At 35.1% G+C, this 14,195-nt stretch overlaps 1 protein-coding gene across 1 annotated transcript in view; it reads left to right on the top strand.

Annotated features, from left to right (window-relative positions):
* Nucleotides 1–222: 222 nt before the first annotated feature.
* Nucleotides 223–14,195, top strand: part of LOC107474576 (probable inactive purple acid phosphatase 16) — a 33,725-nt gene continuing 19,752 nt past the window's right edge. The window contains exon 1 of the mRNA XM_016094201.3: nucleotides 223–656. Coding sequence (XP_015949687.1) covers nucleotides 350–656 — 307 coding nt within the window. The 5' untranslated portion in view covers nucleotides 223–349. The remainder of the gene's footprint in view (nucleotides 657–14,195) is intronic.

Genomic DNA, 14,195 nt, shown 5'->3' with positions numbered 1-14,195 from the left:
AAAAATGTTGTCTATAATTTATAGTAATGGTTAATTCTTATTTGTATATTTAAAAAAAATTAATACTAAAGTACAAATTTAACACTCAAATTTGTATATTTAAAAAATTTTAAAATAAAAAAATAAATTCAATCCTTAAATTTGTATATTTTTAAAAGTCACAAATTCTATACTCTTCACATGAAAAAACACGTCAATTTTTCATATGGTTTAAAATCACCATCCCCAGTACAAAAAATCAAATCACTATTACACAAAAAATAAAAACCGACAGTATTCAGCAGTGCACTGCACCCTTTCCGTTTATTCTTCCTTCTCGTAAAATCTCTGATTCATCTTTTCCTGCATAATGGGGAAAAAACCTGATCGAAGCCACTGGAAGACGGTTTTGCCCCTGCTATTTCTGTCTCTGTTCTCCACCGTCGGATCATCATGGTCGTCGTCCAATCATCGGCGAGCATCATCAACAATTCGATTCCGATTGGGAAGAGACACTGGTGGGGAGAGGTTGGTTCCGATGCGGGCAGGTGCAGCCTTTAAGATTGCTTTGTTTGCGGACCTCCATTTTGGAGAGGCCGAGTCGACGGACTGGGGACCAGTTCAGGATGTAAACTCCATTAGGGTGATGAACACAGTGCTAGACGACGAAACTCCAGGTGAGGTGAACACTTTTTAATTTTTTTTGAGTTTTGAATTTATGAGAACTAGGAATATTAATGTATGGTTCAATTTTTAAAATTAAATTAAAAAAATAATTTTTTTATGATATTATTATTTTTTTATCATATTTTTATAATATAAGTATTTTTAGAATTAAAAATTCAAACACAAAATAATTTTTTTATAAGTTGTTTTTAATATAGTTATTTATTGTTCAAACCAAGGTAATAAACTTGTAGTTTTTACTTCGACTCGATGGACTGGCATAAAATCGTAATTCGTAGAATCGTAAGACGAAATGTAAATATAACTCGTAAATTATACAAATATATATATATAATTATACCATAAAATTAATTTAAGATTAATTCAATATAGTATATATATGAACATATCATAATATGTTTATCAGGATATGAATATGGCCAATTTATCATAAAGCATTGTATGCAGAAACAGAGTTAATCATCGAAAACAAAATTTGAGTATATATGTCATGTACATCGTGTATAACATCAAATGCATTATTAAATCATCCGTCAATATATATGGACATGAATACAAGAATATAATTTCAATATATCAACCAAAAGAGAATTTAATATAACATATTTTTAGAACATTAGAGTAGTAACGCAGAAGAACAATCATGAGGTATGACCTCCTGAGTAACTAAGAACACCACATATAAAAACAGAGCATAAAAGTGGAAAACAACACAACGACAGAATTAGCAAAACGGTAATTCGGCGAGACTTAGTGGGGACTAAAAAGATAGAAGCATTCACTGGAACAACATTGACGGTGACAAGCAGCAAGTTTTGGCGAGAGCAAAAGAAAAGGAAGAGATTAAGTCATTGAGAGATTGAGCGAAAACAAAAAAAACCTCCCACGATTAAAATTTCAGGAGTCTAAAAGGGACAGAAATGGCACCTAGGGTTTCATCATTCTTCACCACTAATTGAGCTAAGAGACCATGCTTCTCCTCAGTCTGCTTCCTTAGATGCTACACGACAAGAAATCTACGATTCTAGCAAGCCGGTGTTTTTGCTCGGCGATTCTGCATGAACGACTACTTTCCAGAACGAAGACTAGAATCGAGACGAGAGGAAGAGATAAAGTCGCAAAATCGTGCGATTCAGCGAGTTGAATCGCGATTTTGTCTACCTTGGTTCAAACTATTTTTTCTAAAAAAAATTTAATTAAGTTGTTTACCCAAATTAGACCTTACTCTGTTATTTTATTTCGACCTTTTAACATTTGGCTTGAGTTGTCACGAGCAGATATGATAATAGGGATTTTTTATTTAAATAAATTAAATAAATGTATTTATTATTGAAATGAATAATTTTAAAAATTATTACTAAAATTTGTCTTCAAATTTTATTTCGTTTACCGTATAAACGAGATACAGTAAGATAAATTTTCAACATCTATAAAAAGAGGTGTAATTCTTGGTATTTTTCACAAATATTTTATATCTTTTTTTTCTCTCGTTTTTCTCACAAAAGAAAGAAAAAATGTCTAGTAATAGCGGATATGTAGTTATGTGTGTTTATCCCAATTGTTGTATGAGAAATGGCGACAACGGGGTGATATTTGAGTGTGAGAATCTGTTACTGTTGCGATCAGTAACATGATGTAACACCTAGCATACTGTGTCGTCTGTCGGTGACATCTGGCAGACACGGTCCCGCAGCCATACAAGCTTCAGCGAGAACGACCCTTTCCCCTGTGCTGCCTGCTGTGGAACCACCGGAGGCTTGAGACCGAGCAGCCGCTCCACCAACTCCCACGCCTCCGTGCGATACCATCAGTAGAAGTCACGGAAGCTCCCCCAATTGGGTCCTTCTGTGTGCGTAGCCCGAGTGGTATGCCACATCTTGTAGGGCGATAGTGGCCTCACCCCATGAGAGATGGATCGTGTGGGTCTTTGGACAATCGCTCCACGAATGACGTAATCAGGGAGTTGTCGAATGTGAAATCACTGAGAGGCATCGTATCACCAAATCCAGCTTTCCTCATATACGGGACGATGGCATCGGGTGGAGGAAGGATATGGCTCACTCGCCGGGGGAGAAGGTGAGGCCTCTGACTAGAAATATATATTCACAATTATTAAAAAATAAATAATTAGATAGGTCTATCAACATAGCAAACTGTCTTTACTATTCTATACATCTACCTAACAGAATCTTACGCGTATATACTAATTGGATTTATGCTAACACAACATTTTCTGTGACTATTTACTTTCTTAGCTAATACACATTTTCTCATTCCGTTACGTGAATTTAAAACATTTAATAAAGTTATTAACAATCTAACTAACTAAGTCTGACTTAACTTAAAAATTTAATTATCAAACTTGGCTAGTTAATAACTAAATTAATAATTATGTAGTAACAACCTAATACAAGTAAAATAAATTAGAGTTTCAAATTTCTACTATTAACCTATTTCTAGTGATACAAACTATATTCTATCTATATACGCGATTACATAAAAGTCAAGATAACAAAACTAACCGCAAAGTCCTTTGCCCCAGCGTAATGCCGATTCTCATTCAGCCTGTTGATGTTTCAATCACTACCATTTGCGCGCGCCATCGTCATATTACTCGATAATATGGATAGAAAGGGGTAAAAGAGATGAGAAAGTGGTTGAAAGGTTCAAATTGGAGCCAAAACCTTGCTGTCAATGATATATATTTATAACCGTCCACCAGCCTTATCTCGTTTACAGTATAAACAAGATAGGGATAGAGAACGAATTTTAGTAATAATTTTTAAAATTATTTATTTAAGTAATAAATACATTTGTTTAAATAAAAAACCCTGATAATAGTGGCATAATATGATAATAGTAGCATATTAGTTAAAAAAAAAAGAAAAAAAGACAGATAGATCCTGACCTTTTAAGTTTTTGACAAATATATCGTTGACAAAATTTAAATACAAAAAAATTTCTGACTTTAATAAACGGAGGACAATTTAATCATTCCGTCCATTTTCCTCTCATACACCAAACGGAATTGGCTGACATGGTTGAAATTGTGTCCAGATATCCGTTACGGTGTCACACTGGAAGAGGGATAAAGTTCGAAAGACAAATAAATCCTACTGATGAAAACGACGTCATCTGAGGACAATAGCCTGAGACAAGCTCCACGGATATCAATCGAGTCCTTAGCATCAGGCTTCAAGAGACGATCCTTCACCATCTTCACACACCAGACATCAACCACATACATGCATACATACATACATACAACATGAACAAGGAGAGAAGAAAAATAAGAAGGTAGCATTACCATGACAACAATATAATCGGAACAAGTTGACCTTTCTTCATATACTGTTTAGCAAGATTTTCATTATTACTACTAGTGGCGATCTCAGCCCTAAGCAAATCACCGGCAGTAACATGCACTAAACTGTACTTCACAAATCACATACGAGTAATGAGTAAGTGAAATGTTGAAGGAAGAAAGGGATTAATAATCATCATAATAAAGAAGGAAAGGGAACGAACCAACCTTGTGTTTGACAAACTCGCATTGAGTGCCTTTTTTGGAACTAGGAGCACCCGAAATCATAATCCGAAGAGGCTCGTAATCACGCTCAGGCTGTGCATCAATTCCAAGTGCGGCCACAATCTGAAAATCAAAGTCAACTACAGGATCACCTGATGAAAAGGAAGATAGAAATTGAAATAGTGAGAATAGAATGATACCATGGAACTTGAATTGGAATTGGGGGAAATGGAAGGGGAAGAGGAAGAGGCAAAGACGGCGGCGCCGCAACGGAGAGTGAGGGCACAAGAAGAAGGATGGCGACGAAGAGTTGAATTAGAAAAAGGCCAATAGCTCGAAAGAAGAAAAAGAAAAGGAGGAAAGAGTATGTGATTTAGAATTAGTGAAGCTGATGGTGATGGATGGAGTGGTTAGGGATGCCGCTACCATGTTGACGCTCATGGCTTCAATTCCAATTATCCCTATTTGCAAAACGACGTCGTTTTCATCAGCAGAGATTTATTTGTCTTTTGAATTTTATTCCTTTTCTAGTGTGATATTGTAACGAATATTTGAACACCGTTTTAAGTAAGTCAGTCAATTTTATTTTAGTATATGAGAGATAAATAGATGAAAGAAATTATTCTCTATTTATTAAATTTAAAATTTTTTTGTATTTAAATTTTGTTAAGAGTGTTTGTCAAAAACTGAAGAAGATTAGGGACTTAAGTCTTGATTTGATTTTTAAGGTAAAGTGGTTCAAAATGGACCGCAATCACCTCGTTCAGACTGATTTTTAAAATAATAACAAAATGATATAGATAATATAATTCATTATTAAATATGATAGAAAATGTTATATAAAAATGTCATAGAAAAAAAAGTCTCATAATTGCATTTTTTAAATTAACAATTACTTAATATTTTTTTCCCTCCACTATACATGACAAGTCAAAATATCAATTCTTACTCATTTTCTATTTTGTTGGCTAATTGATTAGTTCTTGATTTAAATTTAATCTTCCTAATAAAATTGTTTTATATTACTTTTCGGATTAAATATATATGTTAAAAATGAATTGTTTAATAAATTTTGGTTTCATATGTTTTGGAATTTAACTTAAATATATTATAACTATTAACTATAAGATGAAATATAATTCAGTGAAAGATAATAAATTACAGATTCTTGTAAAATAGATAAATAAAAAAATATAATAAATATAAAATAAAAAATATAAATAGAAGACTATAATATTATAAGATCTACAGAGATATAGAAAAGAGAGGGAATTTTATATGTTATTGTAATGCGTCATTTTGTCTAAGAGTTAGCCTCCTATTTATATGCGTATAGAAGGTTATATTTTTAACTTTATTAAATTCATTCTCTTTTGAGAATGGACATCTACATAATCTTCCTTATCACAATACTCTCTCTTGAATGTCCATTTAGGATTATGCCTCGTTAAAACCTTATTAAAGAAAAATCCAATAAAAAAAACTATAGTAAAAGGAAAAGAGTACAAAATCCTTTGTAATAGGGATTGCCTCATTAAAAACCTTGTCAAGAGAAATCCAATAGAAAAAAAATCTGACCAAGAAAAAAAGAGTACAATCTTTCCCTCTTGTCACGATTATTTAATATCTCGAAATTGGCGTATTCCAATCTGATGTACCAATCTTTCAAAGGAGGATTTTAGAAGTGACTTTGTAAATAAATCTGTCAGATTATCACTTGAGTGGATCCGTTGGACATCAATTGTTCCTTGATTTTGAAGATCATGAGTGAAGAAGAATTTAGGAGAAATATGCTTTGTTATATCACCTTTGATATATCCACCCTTAAGTTGAGCAATGCATGTTATATTATCTTCAAACAGGACAGTTGGAGCTATCTTATGATCAATTAGTCCATATGATGACAGAATATATTTGATCAAACTCCTGAGCCAAAACCACTCGCGACTTGCTTCATGAATTGCTAGTATTTCAGCATGATTAGAGGATGTTGCTGCTATTGTCTGTTTTGTGGACCTCCATGATATAGTTGTATCACCATATATAAACAGGTATCCTGCTTGAAATCTCTCTTTGTATGGATCAGACAAGTATCCTGCATCTGCATAGCCAACTAGTTGTGACTTGAATCCATATGGATAAAACAATCCTATGTCAACCGTTCCATGAAGATATCGAAAGATTTGTTTGATTCTATTTTAATGTCTTTTGGTTGGAGAGAAACTATACCTTGCTACTAAATTCACAGCAAATGATATATCTCGTTGTGTATTATTAGCAAGATACATTTTAGCGCTCCAATGATACTAAGATATGGTACTTCAAGACCAAGGATATCTTCATTTTCTTCTTTAGGAGGGAATTGATCCATTTCCACATCCAAAGATCTTACGATCATTGGGATATTTAATGGATGTGACTTATCCATATAAAATTTCTTCAAGATCTTTTCTGTGTTTGTTGTTTGATGAATAAAGATCCCATTTTTTGTATGCTCGATTTGTAGGCCAAGACAAAATTTAGTCTTTTTTAGATCTTTCATCTCAAACTCTTCTTTTAGAACTTTTATAGTTGTTGGAATCTATTCAGGAGTTCCAATGATATTTAAATCATCAACGTACACAGCAATTATAATGAATTTAGATACAGATTTCTTTATGAAAACACATGGGTAGATATCATCATTCTTGAATCTGTTTTTGGCTAAATACTCAGTAAGACGATTATAACACATTCGTCCAGATTGCTTTAAACCATATAAAGATCTTTGCAATTTTATTGAGTATAACCCTGCGGATATTCATTGGATGATTTAGATATCTTTAGTTCTTCAGTGACATTCATATCGATATCACGATCTAATGATCCGTATAAATAAGTTGTTACCACATCCATTAGATGCATATGTAGTTTATGGTATGCGGATAAACTGACTAAATAACGCAATATTATTGCATCCACTACAGGAGAATATGTTTCTTCATAATCTATATCAGGCCTTTGTGAAAAATCTTGTGCCACAAGTCGAGCCTTGTAACGTACAACTTCATTTTTCTCATTTTGTTTTCTCACAAATACTCATATATATCCAACAGATTTTACATCTTTTGGTGTACGGACTACAGGTCCAAAGACTTCATGTTTTGCAAGTGAGTCTAACTAAGCCTTCATAGCTTCTTCCCATTTTGGCCGATCATTCATTTGTCGACATTTTTCGACTATTTTTTGCTCAAGATCCTTACTTTCATGCATGATGTGTAATGTCACATTATATGCAAATATTTCATCGACAATTGCCTTATTTCGGTCTCATTTTTTCCTGTAAAGACATAATTTATCGAAATCTCGTCATTTTTACAATTTTTAGGTACCTAAACGTCTTCTGGCGTCAAAACTATATCAGAATTTTGGACAATTACATGTGTCTTTACTATGTCTTTATCTTTTTCAACGGGAATAGTATTTACCTCTTTTTTTTTAGGATTTTTGTCTTTAGGACCGATAGGCCTACCACGCTTCTAATATGAATTTGTTTAGTGTTTAGTATTTTCAGCTGGTATATAGGATTTAGTAACCCTCTTCGTATTAGAAAATGTATTAGGCAATTCATTTGTTATTTTTTGCAAATGTATAATCTTTAAACTTCTAGTTCACATTGCCCTGATCGAGGATCTAAATGCATCAAGGATGATGCATTCCAATTAAATTCCTTTTCAGGAAGCTTGTTTTCTCCCCCTAATGTTGGAAATTTTGATTTATCAAAATGACAATCTGCAAATTGGACTTTGAATACATCTCCAGTTTGTATCTCAATATACTTCACTATAGAAGGAGAATCATATACAACATATATCCCTAATGGGAACATATATCCGACACATGAATATTCTTAAATGAAAAGTATTTGGCTGTTGGCCAAAAGCTAATTGCATATAAGAGAACTGATGGTAACTTTTTGGCCTCAAACGAATAAGTGTGTAAAACAGCATGCCCTTAAGCTGAGGTTGGGAGATTAATTCTCATAAGTAAGTGAAGGTTGTGGTAGGCTTAGAGAAGGGGGGTTGAATCTATGTCTTCCTTTTAAGTTGCTGTTATGATCTTTTTAAACAAAATTACAATTCTGATTTTGTTTGAACTCAGCAGCGGAAATTTATGAGACAATTTATTTTTGTCTCATGAATATCAGAAAATAGAACTCAGCAGAGAATAGAAAGGCGAACACCAGCATGTATCCTGGTTCGGTTGCCTTGTGCTATGCAACCTACATCCAGTCTCCTCCACAAGTATGGAAGAATTTCACTATAGTTAACAGAATTACATACACCAATTTCACACTCAAGTTCTATCCTAACTTGACATTGGCTATGCTAACTCCTAACTATTCACTCGTAGTGCTAACCCAACTAAGAAAGGGATACCAAACAGGTACAAGATACAAGACACTTAACTAACCTAAAGAAATCAGAAAAATAACTCTAGGCTTTTCTCTCAAGTGTATCACTCAGCCTTTTTTCACTCATGGCTTTTACTTGAGCTTTCTCACAATGCCTTTTCTCACAAGAAATTACAGAAAGATAAACTTGGAAAAGTACATTACAATCAATAAAACATGAAGGAGATTGACTTCATCAGCAGCCTCTTTGCTATGTGCTAAACCAGATTCGCAAACCTCAGATGCAGTTCTTTAGTATTGGCCAAATGCTTCTTTGAAAGAAAGCATTATCCAAGTAGAGGAACTTCTTAACAGAACACTGTTCTCACTCTCTGGTTTTCTCTCCTTGCCTTTGAATGAATAGAAAATCTTCTTTTATCTCCTTGCATGTTGCTGGGTTCTTCTTCCAAGGTCAACACCTTGAGCCTTGAGCTTCACCAACCCACAGATTCACTTTTTTTTACCTTAATCCTCAGAGTAGAAACTTTTCCTCTGACTTCCTCATCTTGACTGAAAGCCACAAAGCAGTAACCATAGAAATCTTCTCATGGTCAAGTTGATCTTAGCCATTGAAAAACTATTTGGTCCCCAAGTATCACCTGTGACCGTAGATGTGAAGCAGAATAGGGTAGAGAACAACTTTTCCTTGAATGCCATTTTCGGATAGAGCAGAGAGTTAGAAAGAAGAGAAGAAGATTTGATGCAAGCAAGATGAGATGGAATACCTTTATCCTAAGCTTGATTTAGTTTGAATTTTGTGATTAGATTTCTGTGTATCAAGCTTAACCTTTCTCTCTCTTGCTTCTTTGGTGTTTTGCTTGGTGAAGAAGCTCTTTCACTCTCGTTCTCTTTCTTACTTTTCTGAAGCTATGATGTGACTTGATTAGAGAGGAGAGGAACGTTGCGTTTGGTTAAGCAAAAGGGAGGGATTTGCATTTCTGAAACCAGATCGGGCTTGGATCGGGTGTTGGTGTGCTTGGCCCGGTTTAATTTCTTTGGCTTCCTTCTTTGCTTTTGCTTGGGCTCTTTATTTTGCTTTCAGCCCAATATTCTTGCTTATTGCTTTTGGGCTATTAACATTTGGCCTGCAACAATAAACAATTAGTTAATATGTAGATATAAATAATCAACACTTAATTATTTATTTTTCCCAAAAATAATGTTTGTCATCACTAATTAATTTAGTTAAATTCTTAACTCAACAATCTCCCCTTTGATGACAAACATGATTTAAGCAATTATCAAAGGAATTAAGATTTTGGTAAAGTTAGAAAACTTCCTTTTGATGTTTCTTGCTTTAATGTTGCTCCCCCTTTCCTTTTCAAGATTTGCTCCCCCTGGATTTATGTTTTCTTCTTTATTCCTGTTTTACATTGTACTTAAAGATAACACACTAGAGAGTTGTACACAATTATCTTGTCTAAGGGACATCAAGCAAACAGCACTATATAAACAGCCCAACATTAAGCTAATATTATCAACAAGTGAAATCAATTTTTAATGCAGCAAAAATCCCAAAAGAAGTACTTGAATCTATTGTCCTATTGCTATTACTCCCCCTTTAGTCATCAAGGGCGGATAATAAGCAAGATCAACAAAAACAAAGTCTTGCATCCTGCAGAAAAGAGTTAGTCTATAGTGCAAAGTACTGACTAAACTACCAAAGGTGCAGCAATATCTAGAGTTATTACAGTCATCAAAATAAAATAGTTCAAAAGTAGCTAAAGAAACAGAATTCATGAGACAAAAAGAGAGCAGCAGTAGCAGTTTTTATGAGACAAATTTTAGGCATTAGAACCATCCCCCTCCGAAACAGCTTCCTCTTCAATATCAGTGGCAATGTCTTCATCATTGTTAAGGTTATCAATGAAGGTCATGAGCACAGCCACCCTATCTCTTGATTTCTTCAGGAAGTTCTCATGCTTGCTAGCTAGCTTCCTTTGTTCCTTGCTCATGGCAATCAAGTGATTTGATTGTGAAACAAACTCTTGAGCAACATCCTTGACCACATTCAGCAGAGCAGATTTCTTCCCATTGGAAATGGAAGTACCCTCAGTGGAAGGAGGAGGAGAGTCACCTGGGATGTACTATTCATCATCATCATCTAGAACCACTCTCTCAGATCGAGTTGGTCCTTTTTGCTGTTTCACTGAACCACCCCCTTTTAGGTATGAATGTTTATTTTCATAAGCCTCATTTGACAGGTCAACACCAAAAGTTTCAAATATGCAAGTCAAAAACATGCCATAAGGTAGTGCTTTATCTTTCACACTTCTAACAGAATCAAACATGTATCTAGCCATCAAATAGGCAAAAGAGATTTCTGTTTTAGTGATTAGAGCATACAAAACAAGTGTGTCCGTGTAAGAAACCCTTTGATATGAACCACTTTGAGGAATTAAAATGTGGTTGACAATACGGTGCAACTGAGCACGTTCATATCCGAGGGCTTTGTGAGTGGGTGTGATGCCATCGATTAATGAAACATGTTCACAAATGTGAGCCAAAGCATCATGGTAAGAGATACCAACACCTTCATCCCACTTCACAGATGTATAAGCACACGGCCCTACATCAGTGTACTTCAAGGAGTCACTGATTGTCTCATTATTCAAGATAATGTCTCTGCCTTTAACATAAGAATGCACGCTTCCTTCATGGTAAGTCATGTTTGCATAAAATTCTTTGACTAACTGAGGATAAACAGGTTTTTTGATTTTGAAAAGGTGATTCTAATCTAAAAATTTCAGATTTTCAACAAAAGAAAAACCTTTCTTTTTCAAATCAGGTAAATCAGCAAGAAAAGACGGACAAAGAGTGCGATACTGAATAACTCCCTCATAGAAATCATGGTTTATGGCAGATTTGAAACGATGGGGGTTAAAGTCTGAGTGAGATGTCATGAAGTGTGATTTGTGAGCAAAGGGATCAATGTCTGATTTGCTAACAGATTTGAGAGGGTGATGAGGGTTACCTCTTTGTGAACGCACAGGAACAGACTTTGACTTAGGTTTTGTAGGCTCAGGAACAGGCTCTTCAATAGCAGGACGCTTACCCTTGGATGAACTAGGTTTTGTGGAACTTGGTTTGGATGGCGTTGCCTTCGATGGTGGCGTCGGTTTGGCAGGAGCAGGATACCTTGGAGTGGTCTTGGTACGCGCCATGGGATCAGTTCGAGGAGGAGAGGTAGGAGGAGAATGTGAGGGAGTGAAAGTGGTGTCTTGAGAATGGGTTGATGGTCTAGGAAATCCTGGAAGTTTATGGATTTTCTCACGAGGTGCTCTTTTAGCAATGACTTTCTTCCCTATTTTGGTTAAATTGATGCTCTTGATGGAAGGGAGATAGTGGAGTGAGAGGGAAGAAACCAAAGGGTTAAGGAGAAGTTATGGAGGGAAGAGAGGGAGTGTTGGTAACCGTACCCAAAAGTGGTTCTCCAAAACCATGCAACTGCATCACTTTTGAAATGACATGAAAAGACCTGACCTCATAAATTTAAGATTTGATTTGATTTGAAAATAAAAACAGGAAATGAATTTTAAATTTTGAAAAACCAAAAAATAAACTAAAAATCTTTTTGGATTATAAACATTAAATGAAAAATTAAAAAAAATAAACACACAGCCCATCACCCAAAAAATGTAACATTCACATATGGGCCCAGAGATAGTTGGATTTAAGGAAACACAATGGACCACTCTAGATCTGATTTTGAGGTTGGTCCAGATTATTTTTCATTTGAAACAAGCCCAGAACACGCTGGCTTGATGGAGACGTTCATCACCTGCCCAGAATTGTCTCATACCTGTTTATGAGACAAAAATCTCCAGCAAATACATCAGCACTTTTCAAATAAAGAATCATAACTCAAAATTTCTAAACAAGCCCTAAGCATGCAGAATCTGTCCTCAGCTAATGGTTTTGTGAAAATGTCTGCTAATTGCTCCACTGATTTAACAAATTGAATACTAATATCCCCCTTTTGGACGTGTTCTCTTATTGAGTGAAATTTCACTTCAATATGCTTAGTCCTAGAGTGCAAAACAGGATTTTTAGAAATATTGATGGCACTCATATTATCACACATTAAAGGAATATTTTCAGCATTTAATTTGTAATCAGCAAGTTGTGTTTTTAACCATAAAAGCTGAGAACAACAAGAAGAAGCAGCTATATACTCAGCCTCTGCAGTGGATAAGGCCACTGTTGGTTGCTTCTTACTTGACCAAACATTTAAGGACTTTCCAAGGAAGCAACATAAACCAGAAGTGCTCATTATATCAACTCTATCACCAGCAAAATCTGCATCACAATAACCAACTGCAGAAAAATCATCAATCTTAGGATACCAAAGACCAAAATTAGATGTGCCATGAACGTATCTAATGATCCTTTTAACTGCAGAAAGATGTGACTCTTTAGGTTTGGATTGGAACCTAGAACACAATCCAACACTTTTTTGCACAATATCGGGTCTAGAGGAAGTTAAGTACATAAGTGAACCAATCATTCCTCTATACCTAGTCTCATCAACATCTTTCTCAATTTCTCCCTTATCTAATTTAGAACTAGGATGCATGGGTGTTCTCATAATCCAAAAATAATGTCATCAACATATATTTGGACTAGAATAAAAGAATCATTAGAATTCTTGATAAATAGGGTTGTGTCAGTGGTGCCTCTTTGAAAACCATTTTTCAAAAGAAAAGAGCTAAGTCTCTCATACCAAGCTCTAGGAGCTTGTCTTAAACCATAGAGAGCTTTAGACAATTTGAAAACATGATTAGAATGTTCTTTATTTTCAAAACCAGGAGGCTGCTCCACATACACTTCTTTATCTATCACACCATTCAAAAATGCACATTTCACATCCATTTGATATAATTTAAAACCACAAAATGCAGCATAAGCTAAGAGAAGTCTTATGGCTTCCATTTGGGCAACAGGAGCGAAGGATTCATCAAAGTCTATTCCTTCTTCTTGGTCATATCCTTGAGCCACTAGCCTTGCCTTGTTTCTTGCAATGCTACCATCTTCTCCCAACTTGTTTCGAAATATCCACTTGGTGCCGGTCACTTTCTTTCCACTTGGCCTTAGAACCAAAGTCCATACTTGGTTCTTTTCAAACTCAAGAAGCTCATCCTCCATAGCTTTAACCCAAGAAGGGTCACTAAGTGCTTCCTTGACATTTTGAGGCTCTATTTGTGATAGAAGGGCAATGTTGGATCCTTCATTTGTCTTTTTAGTGGAAGACCTTGTTTGCACTCCATGAGAGACGTCCCCAATGACAAATTCCTCAGGATAATTCTTCAAGAATCTCCACTCACGAGGTCTGGTGGACTTGGAGACAGATTTAGTCACCAAGGGATTCTGGGCACTGCTGGCTGCAGGATATCCTTCAGATTCATGAGACAAAATAGAATTGTCTCTTGATTTTTCGGCATTTGCTGTTTCTAGTTCAGCTTGTCCAGAGTTTTCTTTTTCATGATTCTGAGCTGTTTCATTCTCCATTTGAGCCTGATTTCCTGCATCACCATCTTCCAAAATGCTTTGCACCAAGTTAGTATCACA

Source organism: Arachis duranensis, chromosome 3, assembly GCF_000817695.3.
Source record: "Arachis duranensis cultivar V14167 chromosome 3, aradu.V14167.gnm2.J7QH, whole genome shotgun sequence".
Lineage (NCBI taxonomy): Eukaryota > Viridiplantae > Streptophyta > Magnoliopsida > Fabales > Fabaceae > Arachis > Arachis duranensis.
This window is presented reverse-complemented; position numbering and strand designations above follow the sequence as displayed.